At 45.7% G+C, this 12192-nt stretch overlaps 1 protein-coding gene across 1 annotated transcript in view; it reads left to right on the top strand.

The window, feature by feature from the left end:
- NCOR1 (nuclear receptor corepressor 1) overlaps positions 1 to 12192 on the top strand; it is a 4682182-nt gene that overhangs the window by 2354332 nt on the left and 2315658 nt on the right. The window contains exon 14 of the mRNA XM_044054890.1: positions 3557 to 3658. Coding sequence (XP_043910825.1) covers positions 3557 to 3658 — 102 coding nt within the window. The remainder of the gene's footprint in view (positions 1 to 3556; positions 3659 to 12192) is intronic.

Here is a 12192-nt window from a genome sequence, read left to right as displayed (position 1 = left end):
AGTAACCTTGCAAGGCCGAGGTAGTCTTTGAGGCCTTTAACCAGATTCCTGTGACTGCACAGACGTCTACTTCTTCCTTTGACAAGTGCTTCCAGAGAGAGCTGTTTTTGGTTTAAGCTCCTAGCATTTGTCAGCATGACTCTTATTTTGTTCTGATTGGTTAATTTCACATTGAAAATGTTGTTTTCAAGGCCTTTCCTAAAAAAGGCACTGTGGGTGATGCAAGAGCCTTTGCAACCAGCCGAAAGGCTAGCGGTGCCAGGTGCGAGCTCTGTCTATCAAAGCAGCGAGGTTTGTCAACCATGTCTTCGCAGGCTGTCAGGAACTGGATCTCCTTAGAATGACACCAAAATCTGAGCCAATTATTGAAATCAATAATTTTATTTTTGTACTATGGCATCGTTGTAGGTGAGGATCATATGCTGCCCAAGGCTAGGGACATACCTGCCTGGGACGCATACTCAGAGAGTGCAACTATTTCTCTCTTCATATAGTCCAGGGAGGTATGTCTCACATCATTCACACCAACATGAACTGTGACAGAGGCATAACCTTACTTGTTGCTGAGAGACCTGAGTCCATGTGTTATCTGCCGAATCCTGGCACCAGAGAAGCAGCTGACTGTGACTTTCTCCTTGTCCATCGTGGTAAGTGGAATATCTGTGTGCCTCACTTTCAACTCCCCAGTGACGAGAAAATTTGTTTTTTTAATGGTTAGCCTTATTGGCTTGGTGGGTGAGGGACTTTTGTTGCTGTGCGTCATGGGTGCTGTGTGAACTGTGTTATTTGTAGCATTCTTATGTTTCCGAGGTGTCTGGTGTTTCGGTTAGCTTTTGGGAGAACCTCCAGCTATGTGGATTTACATGTTTGATGCGTCCGAGTACTGGTGCTATGATCATATGTAGTGGTGGGTGAGTTAACAGCGTTTTCTGCGTTACTGTTTTGAGTGAGAGTGAGCATGGACTCTAGATTCTTGGTGTAAATACATCTCTCGTACTAGAGTGTGGTATTAGTTAAGAGGGTTGTCTGTGTACATGAGGTAATTGCTAGACTTCCTCAAGAGATTCAAGTCAACAAGTTCACTGCAAACTAGGAGCGGTCATAGTCCCCAGGCGATGCCAACATCTTACAGCGAAGTCTTGCACAGACCAGTGATTGATTCCAAAGTCATGGACTAGAACTAAATGCAAAAAAATGCATCATCATCCCCTTCTGCAAGGGCCATGTCCCTCATATTACCACATTAATAACACCTTAAGCTCTCAATCTGTGGCGAGCGATTTGGGTACACAGGTGGATAGCAACCTCTTCTTTGACCACCATGTCTCTACATTGGCCATCTCATAAGTAAAGGCATCACTTCCTGCAGAAAAAGGTCTTAACCCCCACCCAGTGTTCTTCCCTCATCAGGCCAATACTAGAGTACAGTGCTTCCTTTGCCATGTACCTTGCTAGGCACCTACAGCAGTGGGAGAGACTTCAGCACATGTCATATGTTGACAGACTGAAATCACTATCTCTATACTGTGTGAACATACTACTCAGAGGAGATCTGTGCCTTGTGTTTAAAGCAACCTTAGATCCTGCTTTAATGGAAATACTAGACAGCCGAAGTGAAATGGTACTCCGTGCACTCACTTTAGAGGCCTTCTTCCTGGAGAGAGAGATTTGTTCCCCAAAACTTCCAATTCAGTTGAAGCCGTGCCAGAGCCCTTTTTTTGACCGTGTTGAAGTGTAACTTGAATGATTGAATGGGAAACCGTAAATTCACGTCAGGGGTCTTGCCAGCGTCCCACCTGGATATAGGGGCAGTAGCTGTTGATTTATCTCTGCTTAAATCAATCACTCTAGGGAAAAAGGTTGGAACTTGGCTAGTCTTGTAAGGGCCCTAGGGCCATTAGTCTAGTAACCTCCTGTGATGTTTCCTCCTTTTGAAACCTGTTGCTTAAGTAGTTTTGAAGTACCTCTCTTGGACTTTTCTCATAATGACAAGCCTGCTGTTCTGCTAAAAATGTTTCTGAATTACAAGTCTCTTATGTATAAATTGCCTCCATCTGGTCTTTCTTAAGGATGGAGTGTTATTGCAAACAAATACTGAGACAAACTTTAATTTTCCCATTTCCTTCCCTAAGCATTCAAGTAGAGGAAGTGAGTGCTTACTGCATTTCATTGTTCAGACTGCTCAAGTTTTATGTCCAGAGACTAAATAAAGATTCTGAACTCTGTCATTTTGATTTTGTTAACAAAAAAAAAAAAAAAATTGGGCTTCAAAGTTATGAAAATTATTTTTTTTCTAAGTGTCTTTTCCTGAGTGTATCCTTCATACTTTCCTAGAGCATTGACTTCTTGAGCATTTTTCAGAAATGCATCCTGACATATTTGTACCACTGCTACATTAGATTCCAGATTATGTATTTTGAAGGCAATATAACTTTGTATCTGGGATGAGGAGTTCCATCCTCAGCAACCAGCATGACCGAGTCAAAAGCTTATCTGCCTGATAAGCTTGGGTCTCTCTCATGCTTATTGATGAGGAATATCTCCTCATCCCAGAAACAAAGTTGCATACACACTAGAATGTTAAATATGGATGAGCAGGTCAACCTTTGTCACACTTAACCACACATCCTCCCTCTGCTTTGAGGAGGGCATGGCATGAAAAATTATTTGTGCTTTTATTTTATGGTGCTACTTTTGGATGACACCCCTGATATTGAAGGAAAGGCAGGCTAGCAGAGTTTATTCATTATGGGGAAATGGGAGAGGCTTGTAGCCTGACTAACATTTTAGGTGCTAAGATGACTGTAAAAGCCTTTGTTTCAGTCCTGGTTGGCAAAGGTGGACCTGCTTATCCAGTTACAACATGTCAAGTACATAATGTTTGTATCCTGATGTTTTGTTTTAGTTTTTTTATGGCTAGTGATATGCTATTGTTCCTTATGATTTAGAACTGGGGAGCATAGGATGTGGGAGCTTTATAACGAAGAGAATTTGCAGTGAAAGTTTCCTAAAAGAACTGCATTTGCAAATGTATAGGCCGAGATTAATATTTATCTGATACAGTGAGTGCAATTATGTCTTCTTATAGTGGGCACCTCACAACATTGTACTTCCTTTACTTTTTGGGAGAAAAAATGTACCTTCCTGTTATGATTTCTTATCAGGTTGCTGTGATTTACGCTTATGCCTCTCAGTATTGCAGACTTTATCTTTATATTGTCAGGGCTAGCAGTGTGCATCACTGTACTAGGTATAAAATGTGCATAAAGCAAGATTGTCTTAAAAATGAGTTTTTGTATCTCGAGTAGTTTGCTAGCAGTAAATATATTAAAAAAAATCCAGAATATTTAAGGAATGACCCTTGACCTCTGTTGTTTCATGAGCTGGCCTTGTTAATACACCATAAATTGTTTTCGTGTTGCAAGAGATGAGATGCATCTTAATGTACAAAGAATCTTATTGGAGTGTTTCTGATTGTTATGGATCATTTCTAGATTTATAGACATAAAGGCAACGTTGATTTTAAGAAGCCATCTTTTTTCATTGTGTCTTTCAGACTGTTGCAGACAGTGTTTTGTTTTATTACTTGACAAAGAAAAATGAAAACTACAAAGCACTTGTAAGGAGAAACTATGGGAGACGTAGAGGAAGAAATCAGGTAACTGACAATCCTTTTAGATAAGTTGACTGGAAAAAAAATGTAAAGGGTTTTGCTGGTATTTCTGGGGTTGAAAGTGAATTAAAACTATTTCAGGGGCTTGTGCTTTAAGAAAAAATAGTTTATTGCTTGCAAACTAGCACATGCTATGTATAAACATGGTAAAACTACACTGCACCGCTGAAGTTCACATTGTACATGCAGATTTGTATCTGAAGTAGTTTACTTCGTTTGGTCTTCAACCTGTGGGGTTACGGATCCGTATCTGATCTGAGCCATCAACTTTTACTAGCATCTGCTCCGAGCTTCAAACTCCTCCCCTTACCCATAATACACCTCCACTGCCTTCCATCCCTAGCTCTTGTTTGCCGGGAATAGCTTTGCATCATGAGCTCTTGAGCTCCAACTTTGTCAAGTGGGTAAAAACCTTTTGAGTATCTTTTCTCTCAGAAATTTGTTAGGTAGTGTTAGTATAAGTTCCCCTTTCTCCTCCCCTCGCTTGGTGTGTCGCGTTATAATGTTTTAGGGTAGTTAGAGTAGCTTATATTGCTGTGTGTATTTTTGCTTCCCCTTCCCCCTCAGTGTTTTCTGTGTACGACTGTGGTGAGTGGGTGTGTGTGTGCGCCAGTAAGAGAGAACATTTTTTTCTTAAGTTGTCAATCTACTGACAGTATGGCTGAAAAGCTTATTTTCAAGTGTTGCACTGACTTTGGCCATAAATTATCCCCTGCGGATGACCACACACTGTGTTGTGGTTGGGTGTGGCCCATCTGAGTGTGGACTTCAAACCCCATGGCATTAAAGATAGGAAGACCAAGTTGGCCCTCAAAGGGCTTCTTCCCTCTTCAGAGTCTGTTTCCTCATGTCTGGCTTCGGTCACAGTGTTTGCTGTGACCGCCTCTCCTTCCTCTCTTCCCCTGGCTTCTCCTCTCTCCCAGGCTGGGACTCAACCTCCTGTACAAAAGCCTGTGGCAGTGGAGCAGTATAGGGGTAGAGAGAAGGAGAGAGAGTCGAAGGCGAGGGAAATGCGAAAGAGGTCTCCGGACCTCGCTTCATCTGTGAAAATGCCATGGATCCATGACTCCCCTCGGCTTCAATCTCAGACGTTCTTCCCGGAGCTGGAGGAGACACGTTCATCTTCTCGGGCCTCAGTGCCCCAACCCGCCAGGTCAGAGTCTGTGGCCTCGTTGAGGTCCACCCGATCCTTGTCTGACATTGATCTGTATAAAATTGAGGTTTTATCCGTACTCAAATCCAGATGGAGATCTTGCCAGCTCCCCCTCCTGCAGGAGGGGGAACCTCACTTTCTTTTTTCCAGCCTAGATCTCCTCCTCCGATCTGACCTTCAGGTTATGAGTATTCGGATCCGAGGTTGGCTTTGGTCAGGGGGTCAGCACCGACAGTACTTCCTCAACGCCGACAGATGCTTGCAGTTTATCGGAGCATACCTGCTCGGATCCGAACTGCTCTCGGAGCCGGAGCTTGGGTGTCTAATCCGAGGGAGTGAAACCTTTTTCTCCGGCTCCGACGTTGTCGGGCCAGGTTCCCTCCCTCAGAGCTCCTTCCACCTCTGGCCTGGCTCAGATTCTCTAGTCAGACCCGGGGAGACCTGCCTCCTTATTGGTTTCTAGCAGGTTCACTCTCCTTCGGCGTTTGATGTGGTAGAAAGGGTTCTTTCCACTGGATCGAGACCCCCGACTGCCCCCTCGGACTCCACCCAGACCCCCTTGGCTCTGTCTACAGTCCCCATCGTTTTAGCAGAGGGACAGCCCATGCTCAGAGGCTCAGATGGTTCCCCCTGAGGAACAAGTAGCTTGCGAGCTCCCCCCAGAGATCTCCACCGGAGAGGTACGTCGCAAGCATACATGGAAGAGGAGGCATTTGGACTCCCCAGAGTCCCTCACCGAGGACATGGACTTGGATGACGGAGAAGGTTCCTCTAGGTCACCTCCCATGGAAGTTTCCTTTGGAGACATCATGGAAATCCTCCACCAGCGGGAAGGTTGGTCTGCCCCTAAACCTTCTGGCGAGTCCATGTTTCTGGAGGCTTTCGGCACTGGCCTGTCTACTTCCAGGGTGTCCCTTCCCACGGTTCCTTTGTTGGATCTGATCACCTGTTTGGCATGGAAGGAACCGGACACCATGGATCCTATCCCAAAAAGACTGGATAAGATTTTAAGCCCCCCCCCATAGACAGACTAGCATGGAACATGGGCTCCCCTGTAGACGCTATGGTATTAGCAGCAGCCACGAAGAAGGAACTTGCTCAGGAGAGTTCCTCAGTCCATCCTCCTGACAGAGTCGTGGTTGATGGACCACCTAGGGAAGGGGGTTTATGCTTTAGCTACCTTTTCGATTAGGGCGCTGAACTACCTGGCCCATGTCACTATACTCCAGCGCAACCTGGTAAAGGAGCTGGAGGAGTAGTGCCCCCCCCCCCCCCAAGTCCATGTCGCAGGAGGACAAGGCTTCATTCTCCGCGAGGATGGCCACTTTAAAAGTAGTATCTGACATGTCCATGCGACTCCTTTCACATGCTACGGAAGGATCTGCTAGGGTGGGGTGTGTCCATGAGGTGCAACGTCTTGCTCAGGTTATGTCAATGTTCGGAACCCTTCAAGGCGTCCTTTGCCAATGTCCCTTATGACATCAGAGACATTAGTCCAGAGTGAGAAGGACTGGAAGACACTGTCTGCTGTCAGGATCCACTTCTTGAACCATCAAAGGTCCTTTTACCAGAACCAGAGAGGACAAAAGAAGATGTTGTTCCAGAAGTCACATTATTTCCGGGGCACTCAGGGCTCTTCTTCCAGTGGACAACCAGCCCAGAGGCAGAGGGGGGGTCCAAGGAATTTTGGGTCTCGAACCTTTCTCGGACAGACCTGGCAGCAATCCTGAGGGGTTGCCAGACTGCTCTACTCTGGAGGCAGTCTGGGGACGATTTTCCTTGCACCTAGCTGCATGCGAGTCTATAATGGACCGCTGGATGCTTCAGATCATATCCAAAGGATACTCTAACCCTTTTGTGGGTTCCCCCAAATCTCCCAGGCACCTCCCGGACGTACCACCCATGCAAAGGAAGGTAGCAGCACAGGAAATTTCAAGCTGCTAGAAAAATTGAGCCATCGAAACTGTCCCCCAGATCAGTCCAGATCGGGCTTCTACTCCAGGCTCTTTTTGGTGCCAAAGAAAACGGGGGGACTTAAGGCCCATTCTGGACCTCTCTACACTGAACCGGTCAGTTGCCATTGAGAAGTTCCAGATGGTCACATTACAGTCCCTTATGCCGTACCTGCAGGAGAGCAACAGGATGTGCTCATTAGACCTCCAGGATGCTTACTATCACATAAAAATGCACAGAAGCTCCAGGAGGTTCCTCCGCTTTTGGCTAGGAGTCAATCATTACCAATTTTGAGCCCTATCCTTTGGTCTCACCACAGCACCCAGGGTGTTTACCAAAGTGATGGCGGTGGTATCGGCTCACCTGAAGCTTCAGGGGATTCAGGTCTATCCGTACTTGGGCGATTGGATCCTCACTACTCCCACCAGGCGTTTACTCTCCCAAACCAGGGATTATTTCCTGGCTCTTGCCCTGAGTTTGGGAATCACAATCAATGCATCCAAATCTCTCCTCGATCCTGTACAGGTGAATAGAGACTACATTGGTGCCAGGATAGATGCTCTTCAGTGCAAAATCTTCCTGACCTCGGAGAGAGTTAAAACCTGAGGATGCATGTCTTTCTGATCTACCACTCTCACTTACGAACGGCGGAATCAGTGTTGAGAGCCTTAGGCTCGATGGCTGCGACCATAACTCTTCTCCCATGTGCCCAGTTACGCAAGAGAATTGTACAGTGGACTCTAGCTGTACAGTGGTCCCTGTTGGAACTGCCATTGACATATCCAATTCAACTCAGTCGAGTCTGTCGGTCATCTCTCATATGGTGGATGTGCTGTCTGGACATTTTGGAGGGACGTCCTTTTGTTCCAGCCCCGGTCCATGCCACAGGGACCACTGATGCCTTCCAACTCGGGTGGGAGGGCATTGTTCGGGCAGGACATTCCAAGGCCTGTGGTTCTCCCATAGAGACCAGCTTGCACATAAATGCCCTAGAGATGAGGGCGGTCTTTCTGTCATTGCAGGCCCTTTGTGCCTTTCTTCCTCTGGGAACGATTGCTGTTCAGTTAGACATGTCAATGGTCTGGTATATCATCAAACAGGGAGGGACCAGATCTTACCCCCTTTGTCGCGAGGCCATGAGAGTGAGGGAATGGGTGATCTCCAACGGTCGCTTTCTCATCACAACACACATTCTGGGATGGTCCAACATCCTAGCGGACAGGCTAAGTTGGACCATTCTGATGCCTACGAGTGGTCTCTGAATCTATCAGTAGCGGAGCAGATCTTCAGTGAGTGGGGTTAACCTTCCTGCGATCTCTTCGCATCTCCTTCCAACGCAAAGTGCAGCAAGTTTTTTGCTCTAAACCCCCTGCGGGGGAGTCCCCCAGCGATGCTCTAGTTCATGCTTGGCCTCCCAGTCTTCTGTATACTTATCCGCCAGTACCTCTCATACCAAAATTTCTACAGAAAGCTCGTCGACTGGTGAGCTAAGTGATCCTCATTGCCTCGTTCTGACCTCGCCAGGTATGTTTTCCCTTCCTTTGGTCTCACCTTCTGGCTCCACCTTGGATCCTAGATCCCATTCAGGATCTTATTTCACACCCTTCGGAGGTGCCTCATCTGAATCTGGACAGCCTGAAGCTCACAGGTTGGCTGCTCCAGTTCCAGTGATTGCTAGGATTCCTGGACTATCCTCCTCAGATCTATTTTGGTGGCTGTTCATAATTCTTCGACCAGGAAAGTTTATTGCAGCAAGTGGAAACATTTTTCCTTTTGGGCCTTTCAAAGGAGTTTAGACCCTTTCATGGTTCTTATGTCCACCATTCTTGATTTTCTAGCTGATATTTTTCAACACGGAGCTAGTTCTTCTACTGTTAAGGTTCATTTGGCTGCCATCTCTCATTTTCATTTGGGTGAGAAGTCTGCCTCTTTAGCTTCTTCTAGACTGTGTAAAGCCTTTATTAAAGGCACCTTTTTGTTACGTCCCCCGGTCGAAGATAGTGTTCCACAATGAGAACTTATTATGGTTCTTCAAGCTTTGGTCACTCCACCTTTCGAGCCTGCCGCAACTGCAGATCTGAAATATTTTTCTTGGAAAATAGCTTTTCTGGTGGCTATGACCTCTGCCAAAAAAGTTTCAGAATTACAGGCCTTGTCCATCAAAGTTCCTTACATGTTTTTTCAAAAAGATAGGGTTTCCCTTCGAACCAATCCATCCTGTCTTCCTTAGGTGGCATCACCATTAATTATCAATCAGACCATCAATTTGCCTGTATTTTTTCCTAATTTTAGTAACAAGATGGAATACAAAACTACACATGGTGGATGTTCGTAGACAGTCACGATTCTGTTTACACAGGACAAAAAATTTCCATAAATCTGATCAGTTGTTTGTATCCATCTGTAAACCATTTTTGGGGAAACCCATCTCCAAGGTTACTATAGCTAGATGGATTTCTTCATGCATCCTGCAGGTCTATAAGGACAGAGGCATGTCTCCTCCTGGTCCGGTGAAAGCTCATTCTACTAGGTCCATGGCTATGTCTGCAGCCTTTTGGTCTAGTGTGTCTTTGGATGATATTTGTTCTGCAGCTACTTGGTCCTCATCTCATACATTTATTTCTTATTACAAATTGGATTTGACTTCCAGAAGGAGAGCATGCTTTAGTTCCACAGTGCTCAGGAATATCCTTCCATTCGGCCTCCCAGAAGTTTAGTAGCTGGGACTCTGTCCCACAGGTTGAAGACCAAACGAAGTAAACTATTTCAGATAAAGAAGTTATGTACTCACCATAACATTCCATCTGAGTAGTTGTACTTCATTTGTCTTCAACCGTCCTTCCCTCCTGCCCCCAGACCTTAGCATATGATCAGCCTACGGGCTGCAGTATAGGTCACAAGTAAATTTTTCAGGTCTGGTTTCAGTATAAGGTTCAGCAAACTCGATCTGGAGATGGAAGGCAGTGGAGGTGTATTATGGGTAAGGGGAGGAGTTTGGAGCTCGGAGCAGATGATAGTAAAAGTTGCCGGCCGTAACCCCACAGGTTGAAGACAAATGAAGTACAACTACTCAGATGGAACGTTATGGTGAGTACATAACTTCTTTTTATTTAATTTGGGCATGAAGACTGGTTTCCTTCTAGTTCCTAGATTTTTCTTTTGCAGGCTAGCCCTTTGTCCATCCACTGGCAGGACAGCAGCATGACTAATCTAAAGGAGAAGGTCTGTCCCCTTTTGCTGGTGGATATAAGCTTTTCTGCACCTAGCATTTGTAATAGAGTCTAGCTTAGACCATCATGTTGCAGAGAGTAACATTGTAAGAGAATTGTATCAGAACCCATACAAGTAAGGTGGGGCATATTTGCTCTCTACAAAAAAATGTTTGAGAGATTGTTATACAGGAACCCTCCAGCTGTACTATACCCGACTTCCAGAAAGGGATTTTCTCTGACTCCATCTCTGAACCTATTCCCATTGACAGTGAAGGAGGAGGATAGTTGTAAGTTTTGTGAAAGTTTGGTGAAAAAAAGGTTTATAGCTCTACTATCCTGTCCTCCAGAGATGGGAACTGAGACCCATGTGTTTACCTTTCAGCAACCCCTGCTGGAAAAGAAAAGGGCTGAGGAATCGTGGATCATGGATAAGGATCTGAAACAGGAGATGCTTCAGTTGTGACCTTTTTTACTTGGGTGGCAAAGCTTTTGAAATGTGGATGTGATGTAGTACATGCATCATGTAGGACGGCAGCCATCGCTTCTACCAAACACTAAAGATGAAGTTCCTCACTGCACCCCAGGTTAAGTGCATCCTTTTTAGACAACTTGCTGAAAGTGGTTTCAGGAGACTGGATGAGAAGTGCAAAACCACGCAATATGTCAAGCAACTTTAGACCCAAGCACCAAAATTAGCAGGAGTTGCCCAACTAAATCCTGGTTTGTACACCCCAAACAAGACTTTAAATCTGGAAAAGAAAAAAAAATTCTGGAAATACTGACAAGCAAAAATCTAAGGAGGTGTGTGGTGACTAGTGAAACCTTACTTCTCAGAGTTCAGCTATGACTTGGCTGGGCTGCTCCCTCCCCATTCCACCCCCATGTCCTCCCTAACCCAACCTCTCCCCATTCTCTTTTCTCCTCCTTCAAAGTAAGGTGGTTAATCTTTGTTCAAAACTGTGGAAATGCTACCCATGACTAGTGGATCCTGAAAAATTTTCATTAGGGCTATAGGTTACACTTCCAACAAACTCCAAAGTGCAGGGAATCCCTCCTATTCTAAAAGACCATCTCCCCTTTGTGTCTTCCATGCTGAAAGAAGGGGGCACAGATCGTATGTCCTCATGCGAAGAGGGCATAGACTTCTCAAAATTGTTTCTGATGGCAAAGAAAGCGACCTTGAGGCCCATTCTGTATTGTAATAATTTATCCAAGATGTTGATCGTGTTACACTGCTGCAGTCATTACACTAGGGTTATCCTGCCGTCAGGCGGTTCCCCAGTCGGCCTGAGTTCCAAAGTCTTGGTCCGGCTTTGGTTGCTGTCACCTCCTCCCTGACGTCAGTGCGGCAGGGGTATACAAGATGCAGCCGACACCATTCTCTTCAGTCTTTCTTGCCGCGCGGTGCCCAAAGCAAAAGTGGTTCGCAAGTGCCGGTCTGCCATCTCCTGAGATTTTCTATCCGAATCCAGAACCGAAGTCTTCTACAAAGCTAAGTACCCCGTTGGGGAAACTTTTTCTTGCCTCAGACCGATGTCCGTAAAAGTTAATAACTGTATTTCTTGTGGGGAAGCAAATACTTCATAAGGATTTCCATTCTTATTGTATCCCATGCCTAGGCCCAGACCACGACGTCACTGGTTGTCGGTTTTGTGCTAGGTTTAACAAACGCACTATTAAACGTCGGTTGGATTTTGCCCGACATTATTTTGGTAGAAAATTCAATTATACCATGCCGTCGGAACTTCCGACGACCGGAATACATAAAAAGCGCAAAGACAGGGATAGGCATCCGAGGCCCAAAACTGACGACGAAGCCTCTTCTAGGCCAGTCGCTGGTTCTCCAGTTTTCAGCGAGGCGCCTTTGCAGCCCCTGACTACCGCTTCTGTAGAACCACAGGCTGCCTCTGACTCCCACGTGGAGATGGCTGGGCCTTAGGACGCACAAGTTATTCAGCCTACCGAAACTAACACTTCAGTGGGATCCGGAGTAGCTGAGCTGCCCGCAGCTTCAGAGGGTGTTTTCAGACCTACTCAGTTAAACCCTCTGCTAAGTCTAAACCAGCTTTAAAATCAAAGAAACAAATACACCATTCTCCAGCACAGGCCTCCTTGCCTAAGAAACAAATGCTCAAAATGGCCGAAGACCTAATCACCTTGATTAGGGGGTCCCATCCCCCTCCTGATAAAAGGCCTAGACA

This window comes from Protopterus annectens, chromosome 13.part0, assembly GCF_019279795.1.
Source record: "Protopterus annectens isolate FY-2018-M chromosome 13.part0, PAN1.0, whole genome shotgun sequence".
In the NCBI taxonomy this organism is placed as follows: Eukaryota; Metazoa; Chordata; order Ceratodontiformes; family Protopteridae; genus Protopterus; species Protopterus annectens.
Note: the sequence above shows the minus strand (reverse complement) of the source record. Positions and strands in the feature narration are given on the sequence as shown.